The sequence below is a fragment of the Paramisgurnus dabryanus genome, chromosome 17 (genome assembly GCF_030506205.2).
Source record: "Paramisgurnus dabryanus chromosome 17, PD_genome_1.1, whole genome shotgun sequence".
Lineage (NCBI taxonomy): Eukaryota > Metazoa > Chordata > Actinopteri > Cypriniformes > Cobitidae > Paramisgurnus > Paramisgurnus dabryanus.
Genome location: NC_133353.1, coordinates 2,975,932 through 2,997,209, shown reverse-complemented (window position 1 = coordinate 2,997,209; position 21,278 = coordinate 2,975,932). Strand labels below are relative to the sequence as shown.

The following is a 21,278-nucleotide window of genomic DNA, read 5'->3' as shown; positions in this document are numbered from 1 at the left end:
TTTTTTGCAAACGTGAGCCAATCTCTTATACATGGTGGTGTACACACCAAGCACGAATTCAGTGATTTTTGCAAGTAGATTACATACAAAGCCAATGCAAAGACGCGAATAGACGCAAACTTGCGTGGAGCGATGCGAATGATGTAAATTGGGCAGCGCGATTGCGCAAGCTGAAAATATTCAACACAAGCGAAAAATTCCCATGATACGAAGTTAAATATCGCAAGTAATCTAGAGCGAGGAATGTGATGCTTCGCGCTTGGTGTGTACGCAGTATTACAGGCCGTACACACCAAATGCGAAGTCAGAGATTCGAGCGAGGGTAAATCACATACAAAGTCTATGCAAATACGAAAATACGCGCAGGGCGATGCAAATGACGCAAACTCAACCAATTGTGCGAGAGAAGCTCACAAACAAAGTCAATGCAAAGATGCTAATAGCTGCGAATTTGTGTTGGGCGATGCGAATTGGGCAGCATGATTCGCCTCAAACGCGTTTTTGCCTGACCCAACATTAAATGCAGTGAGTAATATTAAGAGAGGAAAGTGATGCAAATACAGGCTTCGCGTTTGGTGTGTACACGCCCCATTAGTGTAAGTACATCTGTCACAAACATGAGGACACTGCTGATTTTGTTCTTCCTATTTTTTCTTGGTGGTTTAGTGAGAAATATTTTACACGCACAAAAAAATGCTGGGTTGCTTCAACACTTGGTTGGGTTAAATATAGTCTAGACCAGTGGTTTTCAATTTTGTCCTAGGGGACCCACTGCCCTGCACATTTTGCATGTCTCCCTTATCTAACACACCTGATTCAGATCATCAGCTCATTAAGGGAGAGATCCATGAACAGAACTGGGTGTGTCAGTTAAGGGAGACATACAAAATGTGCAGAGCTGTGGGTCCCCTAGGACAAGATTGAAAACCACTGGTCTAGACAATCCCGACTGTTAGGTTAAAATTAACCGAAATATTTTAGATTGACCCAACCGTGAGTTGAAAAAACTGTGCATATGGGTCACCAAACAAAGTCTTGGGACATAAAAAGTGTTGTTTGTCACAGATATAGACATAAAAGACATCAAACGATTTAAAGGAAAACACCACCGTTTTTCAATATTTTACTATGTTCTTACCTCAACTTAGACTAATTAATACATACCTATCTTTTTTCAATGCGTGCACTTAATCTTTGTACAGCGTGTCGTGAATGTGTTAGCATTTAGCCTAGCCCCATTCATTCCTTAGGATCCAAACAGGGATGAATTTAGAAGCCACCAAACAATTCCATGTTTTCCCTATTTAAAGACTCTTACATGAGTAGTTACACGAGTAAGTATGGTGGCACAAAATAAAACATGCCGATTTTTTTAAGTAATAAAAAATGAGAACTATATTGTATGGCTTCTAAATTCATCCCTGTTTGGATCCTAAGGAATGAATGGGGCTAGGCTAAATGCAAACACAATCACAACACACTGTTCAAAGATTAAGTGCATGCATTGAAAAAAGATAGGTATGTATTAATTAGTCTAAGTTGAGGTAAGAACATAGTAAAATATAGAAAAACGGTGGTGTTTTCCTTTAATGTATTAAACTGTAAACTGTTATCGCCCTGGTGCAACTATTAAAATCACATACTGTACATGAGTGAGGGTCAGGCTTAAAATTTTGTTGTGTAGTCTATTAATGCATTTTTGCTTGATACCCAATTTAATTTTTACAAAAAATTTGAATTCAAACTATATTTGGAGGAATCCACGGAAATAACACCACGGACCCCCTGTCGAAGACCCTTGATCTATCATATCACAGCTTCTAATCAAGTTACCTGCCAACTGGTCATTTACTCTGTATTTAATCCCAACAGTAAATTGACAAATGTTAATTTTGGACCCTGATTTAAAAAAATGAATTCCAGCAAATGCAGTTCTGCATCCACTGTACTGTACATCACAACGAAATAAGTTAACAAGTGAGAGAGAATATGCTTCCCATCACACTTTCCCTGGAGAGAGAGAGAGAAAGGACAGTAAACGGTTAATACGATCCTGACCTCTTATATCCTGCAAAGAAGACTTCCTGAAAGACGAAAAAGAGGCAAAATTCATTATCTGAGTGTGAAATGACAGCTGATATGTTTTTAGTGAACCTGCTGTAGTTAGGAGAGCTGTTATAATGAAAGATTATTGAGGTGTCACATGTATGAGGGGAGCTGGAAGAGGGGAATGTTGGGTTAACAGTCTTCAGAACCTCTGCTTTGGTCATTCGTGACCCGGCCACATTCTTCAGTTCACGTGCAAACGGTTCACGTGCGGCTTTTATAATAACCCCACATTTCTCCTTCGCCGTCCCTCTGCGCGCCACCCGTGACGGACACGTCGAGGGAAGATACTTAATCATCATCCAGCACCTCTGTTTTGATGCCACCGGTGGCTCCGCCCTGCCTCGCCAGCGCCAGGATGCTGTGATTGACGGCCGCCATCTCCACAGCCAAAGCTATAGGGTCCTGGTGTTCACTTGGTCCGGTGGCATCATCCTAGAAGGAAGAAGAGAACCAGAAGATAGTTGATGATTGGTGATCTCGTCTTTTAGGCCAATTCTTAGGGTAGGGACACACCAAACCGAAATCAATGAAGTAGCTCACACTGCCCGCTTGCTGGGTCTAAACACAAACGAACGGCGGCAAGTAGCACGTTCCCCTATGTGAGAACTTTTCATACCAGCAGAGGGCAGTAGTTTGTATTTATTACTTAAATGGTTAATTCACCCAAAAATGAAAATAATGTCATTAATGACTCACCCTCATGTCGTTCCAAACTCATAAGACCTCCGTTCATCTTCAGAACACAGTTTAAGATGTTTTATATTTAGCCCGAGAGCTTTCTATCCCCTTCATTGAAAATCTACGTACGGTATACTGTCCATGTCCAGAAAGGTCATAAAAACATCATCAAAGTAGTCCATGTGACATCAGTGGGTCAGTTAGAATGTGTTGAAGCATTGAAAATAAATTTCGGTCCAATAAAAAAATGACGACTTTATTCAGCATTGTCTTCTCTTCTGCATCTCTTGTAAAGGGCATGCGCGAGACTAAAGTCACATGACTGCAGTGACGCGGCTGACGTGTTATCTGGTGCGCCCCAGCTGTTTTTTTTTTGTGCGCCTGGGCTTCATTTACAGTCTGAGGGAGACGTACCCTGTAAGTTTGGAAAAAAACACTTTGCAAACATGTCTGAGAATAACACATCACTTTAGTCTCACGCTTCACAACAGACGCGGAAGAGAAGACAATGCTAAATAAAGTCATAATTTTTGTTATTTGTGGACCAAAATGTATTTTCGATGCTTCAACACATTCTAACTGACCCACTGATGTCACATGGACTACTTTGATGATGTTTTTATTACCTTTCTGGACATGGACGGTATACCGTACGTAGATTAGGGTCAACAAGCTCTCGGACTAAATATAAAACATCTTAAACTGTGTTCTGAAGATGAACGGAGGTCTTAGGAGTTTGGAACGACATGAGGGTGAGTCATTAATGACATTATTTTCATTTTTGAGTGAACTATCCCTTTAAAACGGGAGATCAGTTATGCTTGTGACTGCTAGGATGCAAAACATAAACTTAGCATCACTCGCTTAAATCTCAGATGGATTTGTGATATATCTGTCAAAAAAATTCAAGTATTACAATGAGAGATGGAAAAAATAACGTTTTTTCTTTTTGTGCGCTATGCAGAACAGCCAATCAGAATAATCGACTCCTGGACGACATACTCACTCTGTCAAAAAAAAAAGGTGACTTACTCAGTAGATGGTTTGGAAAATCGGATGATGCTCAAAACATGCCCGATGGCCGACTGTCGGCTTGGTGTGTACCTAGCTTTAAGCCAATCAGGTGAGACTTTGTGTTTCCAATGCTGTGTAGTTGTGGATCAAACTGAACATGTGGTGTGCTGTCACTACCCACAAAGGTAAATAACCATTTTTGGTAAAAAATAAACTATTGCATCATTACACTTTAATTGCCTTCATTAATAAATTGATTGAACAATGTGCTTATAACGCACATTCCTGCTTTTCCACACAGTGTCCGTGTAAATATGACAATAACCTTGTCACTAGCTATGTTTACATGCAACCAATGGGTCAATCGTATTAAAAACCCTTCATGTAAACACCTTAATGCGGGTCGATCAAATGCCAATTTCGATTGTTTTGAAAAGGGTAGTGTAGTCCGATCTTTGATCCGATCATTAGGAGAAAAGTATGCATGTGAACGCGTGAATCATAGTATTTTCTAAATCAGTTGCAAACATAAATTGTGCACATGTGCAGAATATTTGTGCTCAAGTTCACGTCTTATATTTACGTTTCACATGATTCTCATCACAGAAACATGCAATAGCAAGGCAATGGCAATGCATTATTAAGGTAATCGGGTGACACGCTGTACATTCTGCAGCGTTCATGTGTACTTTTTATAACATTAGACTACATAAAGCAATAAAATAGCGTTGTGCCGAAAATTGTGTTTTCATTACCTATACCTTAAAAACAACTTTCTCTAACACAACTTTGTACATTCATGATAAAATGTGTGGCGTGGCGTTGCCAAGTCCTCAGCTTTTTTCGAGTTTAGATTTGGGCTACTGTTCAAACCAGGGGTTCTCAAACTTTTTCGCCGTGCGTCCCCCTTTGTTTATGGTGCATCCTTTTGTGGCCCCCCAAAGAAAATTTATGATAAAACATTACGACACTTAAAATTTTTATTAAACATAACCTATTAAATTATAGAATGTAGTGCTGTTGGTTAGTAGCCTTATTTTTCTGAGGTTTAAACATACTGAATTTATGATTAATTAATGTATTTTATAAAATGTCTTTAAAACTTGGGCCCCACTGGCACCATCTCAGGCCCCCCAGTTTGAGAACCACTGGTTTAAACTGTTTCCACTAGTTCTGCGGGTTAAAAATGAAGGGATTTTGTTGATTAGTTATTGGTATTTGGGCTGTGAATGGGATGCTTTTGGGATAGTTTTGAAATGTGAATCTGGCAACCCTGGCTGTGCGCTTACGCAGAAGTTTGGTTCGGATTATATCGAATGTACATGTAAACAAACATTTTAATCAGATTGCAATGTTTAAGGTGCATGTTAACTGTATTTTTGGATTAAATTCAGTTGGATTGACAACATTTTGTGCATGTAAACATAGCCACTGTGTATCATCTTAGGTAAAACCCGATCAAAAACACATACACACACATATATCTAATACCTGATCATGTTGCCAATTTTGTGTGTGTCTGCATACCTGAGTGGGTGATGACAGGTCACCTCTGCAGGAACCACTGCTCTCTTTTCAAAAAAAGATGACATTAAACTAGTTTTGTCTGAAGCAGCTGCAGCTTCAAACAGCATCACTTGGTTTGTATTTTTTGTTTTGTAATATATATAATACATGATGCTTACCATTCCCAGAACCTGGTCGGCAGGTACCTGCTCACCGTAGTCGTTTCCATCAATCTCATCGCTGTTGGAATGACCGCCCGGGCTCTGGACATCAATCCCATGACTTTCCAGGATTGCTGCTTCTTCGAAAAACAGACCTTTCCATAACATATCTGACAATGTGCACAACATGACTGAAGCTTTCTGATGAACGCACGTATATTACAATGACACAGCTATATTATAAAAAAGCATTGTTGCTTTGTCTTTCCCCAGAGGGTGTCAACATTACCTATGTTGGCTCTCCTCTTGATTTCCTTCCGTCTGTTGGCAAACCAGTTGTAAACTTTCAGCGATGTGACGCGCTCGAGATCTGAAAGCTTTTTCCCTTAAACAAATCAAAGCACAAAGCATCAATAACGTCTGGGGCTGCTATTACAGCCATTTACACAATAATTCTTTATGCTTATTGGCTTCATCTTTAAAAACCTACCTGGTTTTTGTATTACTGCATTGCAGGCATTGGCAATTTCCTCTCGTTTGGTTTCATCGGGATACTGGTTGTCATTAAAATAACTTGTGAAGAAAAATTTGAACAGATGAGTGCACAAAGGACATAGTTATGATTAAACCTCAACTACAGAGCAAAAACAAAATGAGGATGTAAACCATGTGTTTTCACAATTTAAATACTTAAAAAATAACAGATAATTATGTCTATACAGTATGAAAACAGACAATGAGGAGAAGGGACTAGTTGTCACACTATATGAGTAAAACAGCCTTGTATTACTATTCAGCTAAATTTAGGCAGTACAACAATTATTGTATGAAAAATAAAACAAATGTAAAATATCAAACTGCTTAAGCAAACAAATATAACACTAAAATGTGTGACAACTTGCCCCAAGCACACATTTATGAAAAATGCATTACACATACACATATTATTATTGTAAAGGGGGTTTGCTGAAACATTAACATTTGTGACCAGTCTGACAAACCCAGCTGTTATGATTTACTGTTTTCTGTATAAAATCATCCTACATAATTTTTACAAACATTTTTATGGAAAATAACCTTGACATGACCTTACGCAGTCAATATTAAAGGGACACTACACTTTTTTACATATATGCTCATTTTCCAGCTCCCCTAGAGTTAAACATTTGGTTATTACAGTTTTGAAATTCATTCAGCTGATCTCCGGGTCTGGCGCTAGCACTTTTAGCATAGCTTAGCATTCCATTGAATCTGATTAGACTATTAGCATCACGCTAAAATTAACCAAAGAGATTCGATATTTTTCCTATTTAAAACTTGACTCTTCTGTAGTTACATTATGTTCTAAGAACGACAGAAAATTAACAGTTGCGATTTTCTAGGCAGATATGGCTAGGAAGTATACTCTCATTCTGGCGTAATAAACAGGGACTTTGCCGCCGTAACATGGCTGCAGGGGGCGTAGTGATATTACGCACTGCCCAAAAATAGTCCCCTGCTAATGAAAGTTACTAAGGGGACTATTTTCAGCTGCTGCGTAACATCATGCCCCCTGCAGTCATGTTATGGCGGCAAAGTCCTTGATTATTACGCCAGAATGAGAGTATAGTTCCTAGCCATATCTGCCTAGAAAATCGCAAATTTTAATTTTCACCGGTCTTAGTACACGATGTAATTACAGAAGAGTCGAGTTTTAAATAAGAAAAATATCAAAACTCTTTGGGTTTTTTTTGCGCAATGCTAATGGTCTAATCAGATTCAATGGATTATGCTAAGCTATGCTAAAAGTGGTACCGCCAGACCCGGAGATCGGCTGAATGGATTCCAAAAAGGTTAAAATCTAATGTTTAACTCTTGAGGAGCTAGAAAATGAGCATATTTAAAAAATGTGGAGTGTCCCTTTAAGGATATCAAAGATTGAAATCAGTGTGAAATCAAACTTTGATGCTTTTTAGCCTGAATGTCACAGACATTACATTTAAAACTAAACCCATGTTCCCCATCTGAAGACTTAAAAATATCATTGTCTCAAAATGAAAAATGCACATAATGTAACAACCCATTATAACCTGTCTTGACCATTCTCACACTATTTGCTAGCTTGTCCCATGAGCCCGCTGCCCTCTCTCACCTCTCCATCACCGCCAGACATTCTTTCCTCCAGGTGAAGCGGCTGCCGCGCCGCAGGCGAAAGCTGCCCGGCGTGCTGCTGATGGGAGGAGGAGTTTGGCGCCACTCCACTATGTCCTCCAGTGCCATGGGGTTGGGCCGCATCGCTAGCGTCGCACCTGGGATGCAAGCATGTCAGATGAAGTGTCATAAAGAGAAAGATTTTCTGATTGGCTGTTCACTGTGTCAGGAAGAAAACGATGATGAGAAAATGAGAAAAACAGCACTTGGAGGATTGTGTCATGACCTTATCTGTTCACTGAACATATGATACCTTACTCATATCAGACTGGATTAAACCAGTGAAAAGGGCTGCCCAATAAAATAAAAGCATAGAAATGTTGCAATATGCATGTTGCAATAAATGACCAATTCAATATTACCACTTCAAAAAGTATGGTCTTGGTTTTAGGTCGATGCGGTTAATACAGTATCTGGGTCATAGATGTTAGTATGGATAAGTGTGTGTGCAACTGTGCATGATGGCGATGATATTTATTTATTTATTGTTCACATTGTTAAAATGTACAATTTGTTTTATGCAAAATTAAAAACATGGCTGTTTACTTTCAGGAGTTGTTGTGATGCTTTCTTTATCTAAAATATGAAACATATGTTGGTTATATAATAAAATGTATATATATATATGTATTTTAATGCAATTTAAAATAATGATATATATCGAATATCGCATTATCTAGCATGCGGTCACAAACCACATTTTTCTTCAATTTCGCACAGCCTAACTGGTGATGTATAAGAGATTATCTGAGTCGCCAGGCCCTGAAGATCTCATTATCTTTTTAAACCAAAATAGGGCAACATGAATATACAAACCATCTAACCAGCTACAAATGCAGAACCAAAGCCTGAAACCTTATTTAAAACCTTCTAAGCAATGAGTCTTTCTTCAGGAAATGAAAATCTAGTTATGTATTCCTCATGAAGATCATCTGCATATATTTAAACTTATGTCATGTCATTTATGAAGCCTATAGCATTTACATTTATTCATTTAGCAGACGCCTTCATCCAAAGCAACTTACAAATGAGAAAGAATTTAACATTTAGCCTTAAGAGCAAAGACGCTGAACTGAAGATATGTATACCTTTTTTTGGTATTTTAATACAATGGTATGACAGCTACAGTCTCTGTCAACAGATAATGCCACCTGCTCCACAAAAAAGGTAATGGTAAACATTGCAGATTTGCAACATCTTATATTATCCTTAAAACTCTATTTAAAGTTTAGTAATACATATTATCACTTATACCACGGGGCTGTCGAATGCTTTATTCTGATTGGTTGAGAAATGTTCAACGGGTTTTTTTTTTTTTCGATAAATGCACACCTGGCCTTAGCCTGGTTAGCCAGACCTACATCAAGATGTAAGGTTTGGCAACTCTTCACACAAACGGCTCAATGCAAGGGGCGGGATATAAGGTTGTCCCTCAAAATGCCTCTGCACGCAGTAGGATAGCGCTATGACGGATCAGAGCAACGAAGAAGGTGACGTAGTTACCGTAACCAGTCGGCAAAACTCCAAACACATCTTTCTTGCTTAAAAAGGACTTCAGTAGGGTTTATTTGCTCTTCTCTCAAAGAAAAACATAAGTCTAAGTCCTCCAGAGTCGCGGCCAAAGCCGCTTCAAAAGATAGCTGTTCGCCAGCAGCAGCAGCCATTCTCTGTTTTCAAGTAGGAACCGTTGCAGCTCTGTCGTCATCATGTTAAGCCCGCCCCACAGACGCTACACACGATGTGATTGGCCTGACCAAATTTTGGTTTTTGGACCGGTTAAGTGTATTGTGAGTGCCTAGACTAAACCCTGGCAGCAAATATATTTTGCGGCCGCTAGGGTGCGTCTAGATTTCTAGGCTAACCTGGCCTGTCAAATTTCTTAAAAAAAACCCAGAGCAATGTTTTAGCAATGTCTGCGGTTTTGGTTTAAATTAATTACCACTTAAGGTGTGCAATATTTTCGAATAAATCAACGGCCTATCAATTATTCCTTACTTGTACCACAGGGCTGTTAAATGCTTCATTCTGATTGGTTGACAAGCATTCTAAGGGCATTATATTTCAGTAAACGCACACATTATGAAGTAGTTCCAGGTCTGCCGACTGCATTACAGTTCAATATCACTACGGCAAGTTTAATTGATATAAAGTATTTGACATATCATGAAATCTGACTTTTTTCATGTTAAAGTGCTATAATTGGGTCCCCTGTGCTTCTATCAACCTAGAAAATGTGAAAAAAGGTGACCCTGTAACTTAGTTTTGGTAAACCATTCCCTGCAATCATGTGAAAAATAGCTAATTGAAATCTGGCTCCCCTTGTGATGTCAGAAGGGGATCTAATTATAATAATACCGGCCCTTAATCTCCAACTATCCAATCGCAGCACTGCCATATAGTGCAGAAAGAGAGATAGAAAAAATAATTGACAGCACAATTGAGTTTCAATTTCAACAAACCACCATTATGCTGATCAGTGTTTGCATTTCATCAGCTCATTTGCATTTTAAAGGACACACCCAAAATGGCACATTTTTGCTCACACCTACAAAGTGGCAATTTTAACATGCTATAATAAATTATCTGTGAGGTATTTTGAACTAAAACCTCACATACGTACTCTGAGGACACCAAAGATTTATTTTACATCTTAAAAAGTCTTGTGAAATGTCCCCTTTATATTTCAAGAAATAAAGCATAAATATATGTGTAGTATCGAAAAAAAAAAATTCATTAAATAATTCATTAAATAAACACTTATAAATAAACACAAAGTAAATAAATAAGAATTTCCTGCTTGTTCAGTTTTGTTTTTGCTTCGTTCCTAAAATTATTAAAGGCGGGGTTCACAATCTCTGAAAGCCAATGTTGATATTTGAAATCACCTAAACAAACACGCCCCTACCCCTATAGAAAATGGACCTTCTTTTGATAGACCCGCCCCACACATACGCAACCCAGGCAACGATGTCAGTTAGTAGACACGCCCCTTACTGCTGATTGGCTACAAGTGTGTTTTGGTACTCGACTCCCTTTTCCAAAGCGTTTTTCAAAAATCGTGCACCCCGCCTTTAATAATTTCAGCAAAAATCTTAATCGATAATAATAATATATTAAGATTAGGAAATCAGGTTAATGAACTGATTCAACTTTTTTTTTTACATAGTTATAAATAAGAAATGCTTTTGAATGTCAGATGAAACGCTAGATGAATATGTTACCACCACTGATCTATATAAATGACTGGATTGCGCATGACGTCACACTTGTGAAGCCACCGCGCCGCCATGTTGGTATACCCAAACGTTCAATTAAATCAATGGACGTTATCAGATTTTAATGATAAAACCTCACTTTACACTTCTTCGTGTGAATCTGAAGTTACCCTGTACATTATTACAACACAAACGTCCTACATTTTGCGTTTTAATCAGTTATTATACATTCATCTTTATTACAGATTCAGATCAGCATATTTAGTATTAATGACAATAAACGTGCTCATTCTGAAATCAAAATAAATAATCATACTTTGTACCATATGTGCATGCAATAATTTGCTAGTTTTGTAATTATTTTATCTAAACTTACAAGTTACCTAAACTTATTTAGAGAAATAACGCTGAACGTCACAGTGTAGCTGAATGTCAAAAAAAAACTTTATTTATACCCGTCTCATTAACAAATGCAACAGACACACTCACCTTAACGATTTTTTATAAATCCATTATCCTGCCCGATTAAAACATAAACATTGCAAATAACACCAGAATTTACAAATAATTAACGTACACATATCCTAAAAATTAACCTTGTGTAACTGATACGCTGTAAAGGTGGTAAATTTTGATCATGATTTTGAATGGAAGTCAATGACGCTCTCTGCCGGTTGGGTATACCAAGATGGCGGCTCGAACTCTGCGCTGGCTTCACCTCACTCGGTTACGTCAAGTGTTCTATGCGCAATCCAGTCATTTATATAGATCAGTGGTTACCACCCAAAAATAACATTTATGTAATTTATTCATTCTCATGTTCATATCAAACCTATGACTTCTTTCTTCCATCCTTAGGCACTATTAACTTTATATGATTGATAGGGGTTTAAAACAACTGTCCCTTTATGGAAAGATTAATGCCTGACACACTGGTGTGGAGTGATGAAAAGGTGGCTTAACATGATACAGGAGTAGAACATTCCTGGATCCACTTCCTGGAGCAACATTCTTATCAACCAATCAGTGGCTTCAACTGTACGAGAAAGTTTACAGCTGAGGACCCGGGTAGGTCGATCAAAACAAAGGATGTTGTAACCCAAACAACTTGCAAATGCAACATTGTGTGTATTACCGGGTGTAGTTTTCTCCAGTTGATACCAGCGGTAGAAAGCTCTTTTCTTCTGCTCACTGAGGTCTGAACCCTGCTGAAGTAGCCAATGAGAGATTCGGCTTTGACTGATACCTGCAGAGAGGGACAAATAGTGTATTAAGGGCAAAAACTAAAACTAGACATAAAACTGATTTCAGGTCCAAGCAGAAATAAGCCCCAAGGGAGGGTCTTGTATCACACTGAAGGGGCTTATTCCACGTTAACAACCGGTTGCCTGTACATTGTCCTGCTTTTTGCACTGCTATTTACCTCATAAGTAAGGTAAGGAACATTAAATATTAATTTGAAATATTTAATTATCTCATTTTTAACGAATGCAGACCTTCCTTGAGGAAAACCGAATTACTTTCAGTTTTAGGATAAGACGTTCAAATGTCCCGAACATGCTATTTGGTTTAATCATTTGTAAATATATTGTCATATATGTTATTAAAAGACATATTTATATTAAACTGTAAAAAAAGATTTGCAGCATCCGGGTTACCGTGTGTTATTAGTTTGAGCGGTTGTTATCTGGAAATAACAAACCTGCAAATGTCACGACTAGCCAATCAGAATCAAGCATTCCAATAAAGTCACCTAATGTAAATATGCCATATAGGTAACTATGGTTGGCATGTTGTGTCATCTATGAGTCATTTTATGTGACTATAAACCAAACTGCCCAGACCTAGACATAAATGATGGGAATGAAAGAATAATCTAACCTGTAACTTGGGCAACAACAGCCTGTGATATTCGCCGGGTCCCCAAGAAAGCTTTAATTTCTTCTTTAATTATAGCGCTGTCCATTCTACAACAAAAGAGAGAGAGAGATTGTATAGCATTAAATTGAGCACGTGTAATGAATAACAACAGCCGAATGGCGTCTTCGTGGTCAAGTGTTTTTCACTGACCTCATGAGCTCCTCAACTTTGTCATCGACGTCCACCTCCTCATCAGGGAGCTCGAACCCGAAGGCCCGTGCGGAGGCGTTACTCACTACGAAACGAGGCGGAGAGAGCTTCCCATTGGGCATGGCAGCAAGGACGTCCCGCCCGTTTTGGATCGTGGGCACCACTACAGGCATGGGGGTGGGGGCCGCAGGTGGCGGGGAGGTATCGTAACTGTTGCTATGGGACGGGGAGAGGCTGTTGCCACGGTAACTAGTTTGCGTGGCCGTAGAGGTTCTCGACAAAGAGGCTGTGAGGTTGTTAGAGGAGGTAGTGCAGGAGTTGGAAGAGGTGGTGGAGTTGCTGGCATTACCGGCGACGCCCCCCGCCCCGTTTCCGGCGTGTGCGTGCCGATGGCCGAACTTCTCGACGTGCTCGCGGTCCAGCCGGTCGAGAGTGTCCATGGCATGCAAGATCTCTTGCTTCGTCATGCCACTCCTACGCAGACGCTGCAGCAAGTCGATCTGCTCAATGGTAAAACGAGGCTCATCTGTATAATGGGACATTCTGCAAGAAGCGAAAGAGAGAGAGACAGCATTAGAGAATTAATGTCACAGAATTTCCTCAAACCCACACTTATAAAACGTGGCATATGGATGCATGGTGAATAATAATAACATCTGTCGTAATGATACATTAAAAGCAAAGCTTGAAACGTCAGCTGCAGGGGTGCAGTCAGGAGCTGCAACTAAAGCACGGTTTTCCAAGAAAATCTCAGCACCTTTATCGACCGATCATTGCAACAGAAGTGCGGAGCCAGTCTGAGGTCAAAAAAGACACTGCATGCATTACCACGGAATTTTTAATAGACTTTAAACAGCACAGATCCGGGACGCATGAGGAGGGGGGGAAGGAGGTTAACTTTAGGGAAAACTGCCAAGAAAAATTCCATCCGAGGCGGCCAACCTACTTTTAGTAAAGAAGCCGAGAATGAATCACTCACTTCTGTCTGAAAATAGTTCCTTTTAATGCCAACACACACACACACACACACACACACACACACACACACACACACACATATATAGCTGCTGAATTGTGAAATTAAATCACACTGTACGCAAATGAGTTTAAGCTCATTTTTAAGCTACAAAAACAACATGATCAAAAAAAACATTGCAAATGCACACGCATACATGGCTTAACCATTCCTGCACAACTTGTAAATGCAATATGCACTCCATATGGAACACAAGAATGCAAACACGTAAAGGGAAAAAAATGTCTCGGCATGTAATTTGTGACCCTGTCGATGAAATCCAGGTTTACGTCCCATAATCTAATTTAGGGATTAGGAGCATCAAAGTTTGATTTTAATCATTGATTTCAATCTTTGACATGACCTTACTCAGTCAATATTAAAGATATCAAGGTTATTTTTTACAGAATGTTCAGGATGATTTTATGTAGAAAACAGTAAATCACAAAAAAAATAAAACTTTAGCTGAGCTTCACATAATGGTTTTGAAAAATGATGACTGTGTGCATACAAGTTTCCAAAGCACTTTCTCTGCCTGCCATTGGTCAGACAAACAGAAAGTCCTGCGTAAAATGCACACTATTAGCCTTACTACTGCATGGTGTCACTAGAACAAATAAAAGAAAAAAAATGGTTTTGCTACAGTAAAAATAGTTTAACCATGGGTTTTGACGTAAAACTTTGGTTGTGACACATTTACTATAATAAAAACATGGTAATCATGTTTTTTTAAAGGAAAACACCAACGTTTTTCAATATTTTACTATGTTTTTACCTCAACTTTCATAAATTAATACAAATCCTATCTTTTTTCAATGCATGCACTTTACCTTTGTACAGTGCATTGTGAATGTGTTAGCATTTAGCCTAGCCCCATTCATTCCTTAGGATCCAAACAAGGATGAATTTAAAAGCCACCAAACACTTCCATGTTTTCCCTATTTAAAGACATGAGTAGTTACAAGAGTAAGTATGGTGGCACAAAATAAAACGTGCCGATTTTTTTAAGGGGATGAAAAATGAGAACTACATTGTATGGTGGAAGAGCACTTAGTTTGCAGCACTTTGACCTCGGGCGCAGTAACATCATTACTCCTGACTACTCCCCCTCGCTCAAACTTCCGTCAATATTACTGCACCCGAGGTCGAAGTGCTGCAAACTAAGTGCTCTTCTGCCACACAATATAGTTCTCATTTTTTATTTGCTTGAACTCGATACGTTTTGTGCCACCATACTCGGTAACTACTCATGTAACAGTCTTTAAATAGGGAAAACATGGAAGTGTTTGGTGGCTTCTAAATTCATCCCTGTTTGGATCCTAAGGAATGAATGGGGCTAGGCTAAATGCTAACACATTCACAATGCACTGTACAAAGATTAAGTGCATGCATTGAAAAAAAGATAGGTATGTATTAATTTGTCAAAGTTGAGGTAAAAACATAGTAAAATATTGAAAAACTGTTGGTGTTTTCCTTTACTTCAGCCATCTCAAAATTACCCTACGATTTACTCACCCTCAAGCAATCATACATATCTCCATCAACTTTCAAACGAACACGTTATTTTAGTAAATGTCCTTGCTCTTCCGAGCTTTATAATGGGAGAAAACAGGGATCAAGGAACAACATCTAACTTTAAACCTCAAAAAAGTGCATCCATCCTGCACAGAGGTAATCCACATGGCTCCAAGGAGTTAATAAAGGTCTTTTGCAGGAAACTGATGCGATTTTGTACAAAAATATTTTAATAGTTTGGTTCCAGAACAAAAAAGTTATTATGATTTTATTGTTTTTTATTTTGCTACTTAGCAAAGTTATAAAAGCTTAAAACAAAACAACTGCAGATTGATTGAAATTAATTGGAGGGCACAATCAAAAATTAAAAAAAAAAAAAACAGTTATCTGGTTTTTAGAACCAAACTTTTATTCATATTTTAACCTTTATAAACTACACTAACTATCTACCACATGACTCCAAGGGGATAATACAGTTCTTTTGCGGGTAATCGATATGATTTTGTTAGAAAAATATCTTATTTGTTTAAACTATAATAACCACCTTCCGGCAACAACGCCATCTTGGACTCATGCGATTCACAAGACAGTTTTAGCGTAGTGAGCGCTTGTTGCAGTGGGGAAGTTGCGCTCGTGAATCAAGTGATTCTAAGATGGCATGGATACCGGAAGCTAGTATTATAAAGTTTAAAATATAGATATTTTTCTTACAAAATCGTAACGATTATGCGATTAAACCATTGGAACTGTGTGGATTACTTCTGTGAAGGATGGATGCACTTTTTCCAGTGTTCTATTGTTATAAGCTTGGAAAAGCAAGCACTTTTACTAAAATAACTCCAAATGTGTTCGTCTGAAAGATGATGGACATATGTATCTCGGATTGCTAGAGGGTGAGTACATTACGGGTAATTTTGATATTTGGCTGGAGTATCCCTTTAAAAAAAGTTAATGTTGCTATGTTGAGCTGCTCAAATAAACAGAGGAATGTTTTGCTAAAGCCCAAGTAAGTGTTTACCTACATGGCTTAATAATTTTAGTTCTGCATATCAATATGAGCTGGAAGATTCCATCTCTTTCAACCAGCTGCCTTTAAAGTGAACAAACATAAAGAGATACAATTGAACTTCCCTGCAACATGCTCTTCAAGAATCAATTCTGTTGGTAATCAAGTCAGCTTTTGTCTCCGGCTATGTGCACCGAATACAATACAGAACAAGATTTCTGCTCACTCGAGCACACTTTTAAACCATCAAACGGTTTAAATGCATAGAGTTATGGCAAATCAGCAAAAACAACCATAAATCCATGAGACTTCTCTAAAACTGTCTAATGCTGCACTTTTAAAGGATTTGTTGAGGTATTTCCATATCCGTAATATTTATGCAGCCCTAAACGAACAACGCATTAGTACAATGACAAGAAAGCCTTTAGTGGCAGAACACAGTAAGTCATAAAATATATCAATTCCCTATTGTCCCATGGTTGCATGCACCACATATTAATTATACGACACAAAGCCTTGCTTGGTATTTGAAGGAGGCAGTTTATGTAGTTAGTGATATCTTTAACATGCCTGCTCATGAAAATGGAAATACAACATCTCTACATAGCTTGTCGGTAAAGGTGTGCTAACACATTAGATATCAAATTATGTCTAAATAATCGTCCCAGAGATTATTCACCAGTTTAAATAACACCATATGCTAGCTCATAAACAACGGTAACAGGAATTCAGAAACACCCGTATGGAGTACAATCCAAGCACAGGCATGCAGAACAGCTACAGCTCTGATTAAACTGTCACTAGATGACAAACCAAGTTGGTTAACTGGCCTGCTAACATTGAGTTGTGCAATACACAGTAACTGTGTTTTTGTGTGTTTAAATATTACAAAGACTAAATATTAAGCGTAATAAACTGGAATGCAAAAAAAAAAACATCATTAGTAAGTTATTATAATATAATAATAATAATAATAATAATAATAATAATAATACAATCAACGACACTGTAATAAAATAGTTTTTTGTTTCAACTTAAAGGTGCCAAAGAATGCATTAAAATAATATCTTAATTTATTCTCTGGTATCTACATAGAAGGTATGTGGCTTTATTAAGTGCAAATATTAACCAGAAATGTTTTTACAGGGTCATGAATAATAATGTTGAGCTCTGCTCTGATTGGCTGTTTCTCAGAGCAGTTGAGTTCAGTAGCTCTGTGTGTGTGTAAACAGATGTTTGAGCCTGTATTTTTTACATAAAAAGGAGGAAACAATCGTCCAAAAATAACAAAAAATAAAATTTTATTCAGCATCGTCGTCTTTCCGCGTCTGTTGTGAAGCGCATGACGCAAATTACGTATGACGCGGCTGACGTGTTATCTGGTGCGCCCCAGCTGGCTTTTTTTCGTGCACCCAGGCTTCGTTTACAGTCTGAGGGAGACGTACGCTGGTAGTTTGAAAAAATAAAACTTCATAAACATGTCTGAGGATAACACGTCATCCGCGTCACTGCAGTCACGTGACTTTTGCGCAAGCGCTTCACAACAGACAATGCTGAATAAAGTCGTAATTTTTGTTATTTTTGGACCAAAATGTATTTTCGATGCTTCAACACATTCTAACTGACCCACTGATGTCACATGGACTACTTTGATGATGTTTTATTACCTTTCTGGACATGGACAGTATACCGTTACTAGATTTTCAATGAAGGGTCAGAAAGCTCTCGGACTAAATATAAAACATCTTAAACTGTGTTCCAAAAATGAACGGAGGTCTTACAAGTTTGGAACGACATAATGGTGAGTCATTAATAACATTATTTTCTTTTTTGGGTGAACTATCCCTTTAACATGTACATGTAACATTAACTATTATTATTCATCTATGCCTAGGTAAATACAGTTTTACATTCTATGGCACCTTTAAAAAAGTAAGTGTTCATGCTGCTGTAAAATGTTGTGTTTTTAATTAAACTTAAAAATATTTAAGAATATATATTTACATAAAAAAACTCTAAATTTATTTATATTTTACAGTGAAGACAGATGCAGTCTTGCAATATCAAGGCTCCGATATGCATAATATTTTATAGTATTTTAACGATTCAAAGAGTATTAGTTAAGTCACTTATTGTCTTCAGAAGGCTTTTCTTTACAATTTTATCAGACATATGGATGGAATGTAGGAGTCAAATCACACAAGTATCACTGGATTATGGTGAGATCGTCGCTCACTCCACCGAGCAGCACTATTTAGAAAACTCATATGTTTCGCAGAAGCTCAAGATTAAAGTTGATTTTGTCCATATGTCTCTCTGGTTCTCTTTGTCAGTAAGGCATCCAAAAAAGAACAAACTCTTCCTGTCCCCACCAAACTCTGAATACCTTTAACAGCCCATTTGCTTCGTGTAAACAGTGGTGATCTTTAAAATATCAGTTTACCTTTGCTAAACAGCTGGTGATTATTAGGACCTTCATGCTCGCTGATTAATGAGAATACAGAGTACCAGAAACCTGATGGTCAGAGTAGTTTCACAATTCATTTACATGCGCCCTAAAAATTGCTGGGTTTAACCCATAGTTGGGTATTTTAATTAACCTAGAAAATTCCCATATATGACCCAACCATGGGTTGAAACAACCCAGCATTTTTACAGAGTTCATAAAATTAAGATGCACATTCAAGAAACATAAGTTACACAACCACAAGTTAAGATCATTCATTTTTTTTTTCAGAAAAATAAATATTTTGTGGATATATCCCAAAAACGTATTCTTAAAAGGATATTTCCAAAAATTAGGAATAATTCAACTTTCCAAAGTAGTTAAAAAAATAACCATGAAACTTAAAATTACCTTAAGTCATACTGTATCCCCAGATGATAAAGCTCTAAGATGCTGTCAGCTATAATAACAACAATACGTATTTAAGACCTGAGAGGTGTGCATTAAAACAACTATTCATTTAACCAATACCAACACAGTTGTTGCACAGTTGCATGCATGCATTTCTCTTTTAAACCCCCATCCCACAACAGCATAGAGCAGACGGGACCTTTGCATGCGAACCAACACTCGAACCGAGCCCCAAGTGTCACATGCACGTGCATGCATGTCTCACGTCCCCAGACAGACTGAGACAAATGACGCCTTTCTCATAATTCGGCATCTCAGATTTACCTGATCGTGCGCGTGCGGGGACTCCGTGCACCGCAGCATTTATTCAACCGAACCGTCAGTGTTGGAGCTGCTTTCTTTAATCCCCGTCAGCAGACATGAACCGGCCAAACTGGACGACGTCCGACTCTGCCGCTACCCTGCTCTAACTTAATTTCATTTCAAGGCAAAAACCGATTCGCCTTTGTCTGACTGACAGAAGCCATATTGATATGAACAGTAAGCGCTGCGCGGGTTTCATGGGAGTTGTAGTTCCCCGCGGCGGGCGGGACACTGGGACTCAACGGGAGCTCGCGGAGCGACGAACTACAAATCCAGTGGAATATGGTACAGTCTCATCCTCGATCATTTTTTTGTAGACAAAAATATCATTTCTGACTTTTCCTATTCGCCGACGTCATGACGACAGGATGGCGCATTTGCTGCTTGCATTGTATAAGCTTGCTTTTACTGAATGGGGGGTAGTTGAAAAACATATTTATAACAACGAAGCAAAGTTTTTTTTGTCTAGTTTTATGATTTATTGAAAAATGCAATTTAAGAATTTAAGTAAGTAAACTGACTTTCCGTGTCGGATGTTTTTATTGATTTATGTATGTATGAAGTATGGAAAGGAAGTAAGTTTTTTTTTTCAGGAAAAGCAATGTGTTTAAAATTATTAGTTTGCAATTAAGTTTGCGATCTTACACCTGCAATGTGAAATTGATAGATATGTTGGACTTTGTACGGCGCAGCACAGACCTATCATTGTATTACGTCAGAGTACCGCGAGACCCATTCGAAAGCACAGCTTTCAAAAATTCTCGCGGGGTTTTGATGTCATCTTGAAGTTAGCATGAAGTCGAGCACACCTCGTCTTTTTTTAACTTGGCGCCCTCCAGCGGGCATTTATCGCTGTCAACAGTTTCTCTAGTTTAAAACAAATCCATTCTTAAAAAGCGCATGGCTTTAATAAACGAGTTCTTAGAAACACTGATACATTTCCATTTGCTCTGTTTGAAGTAATTTGTTATTTTATTTCAGTTTTTGTGCGAATGTCTGCTGGAATACGCTATGTACGATGTTTTACCAGTTGTTTGCATGGACTACAGATGAAATAAAACATTTGATGAAAAAATTACAGAGTGAAACTACAGATGAAAACTACAGAGTGAACCCAAGTGTAAATTAATGTGGATTGTCCGTTTTAAATAATGAATAAGGTTAATACTTATTTGGCTAGGACTAATTTACAGTAAATATTAGTTTATACAATTATTGTCATTATTGCAATATCATTCTTAAAACAGTGTAATAAACTTTCAGCGAGTGATGGTCATACAGTTTCCATATATTAATAATAAGAACCAAAATACACTACAATCTATTAAACAATTGTAACTTTTTTGTAAGAGACACACAAACAATGTTTCATCCACATATATAAAGTAGCCTATTTATATACACATGATTGTCGTAATGTGAAAATGAAGAGGAAAATTGCTAAAAAGCATTTGGGAACTATATGTGTCACTAACTTATTTTGTGCTTTGGTCAGCAGGCACAGAATGCACAAGAAGAAAACTTTACAGTGTGGACAGCAAAAAATATTTGTGACCCTGCCTGTGAAAAAACAGCTATC

General features: G+C 38.0%; 1 protein-coding gene across 7 annotated transcripts; it reads right to left on the bottom strand.

Annotated features, from left to right (window-relative positions):
* Window positions 1–1,910: 1,910 nt before the first annotated feature.
* Window positions 1,911–20,601, bottom strand: hmbox1a (homeobox containing 1a). Of its 7 annotated transcripts, none has more exons than XM_065244814.2 (10): window positions 19,661–20,601; window positions 19,337–19,385; window positions 12,944–13,486; window positions 12,755–12,840; window positions 12,009–12,119; window positions 7,600–7,756; window positions 5,959–6,041; window positions 5,758–5,853; window positions 5,487–5,608; window positions 1,911–2,541 (listed from the first exon to the last, which is right to left on the bottom strand). In XM_065244814.2, exons 3-10 carry the CDS (start codon window positions 13,483–13,485, stop codon window positions 2,398–2,400), a joined length of 1,341 nt encoding a protein of 446 aa, XP_065100886.2. In that variant the 5' UTR covers window position 13,486; window positions 19,337–19,385; window positions 19,661–20,601; the 3' UTR covers window positions 1,911–2,397. The 7 variants fall into 7 exon arrangements, with proteins under 7 accessions (XP_065100886.2, XP_065100889.2, XP_065100890.2 ...); XM_065244817.2 differs by lacking the exon at window positions 19,337–19,385 and adding an exon at window positions 5,329–5,372 and having other exon boundaries at window positions 19,661–20,597; XM_065244818.2 differs by lacking the exon at window positions 19,337–19,385 and adding an exon at window positions 5,329–5,372 and having other exon boundaries at window positions 5,487–5,605; window positions 19,661–20,596.
* Window positions 20,602–21,278: the final 677 nt, after the last annotated feature.

Coding starts and splice junctions, on each gene's coding strand:
- hmbox1a (XM_065244814.2), bottom strand. CDS start 13,485: ATGTCCCATTATACAGATGAGCCTCGTTTTACCATTGAGCAGATCGAC. Junction 6,042..7,599: donor TGTCTGGCGGTGATGGAGAG/GTGAGAGAGGGC, acceptor TTTCTTCACAAG/TTATTTTAATGACAACCAGT. Junction 5,609..5,757: donor CAAGAGGAGAGCCAACATAG/GTAATGTTGACA, acceptor TGTTTTTCGAAG/AAGCAGCAATCCTGGAAAGT.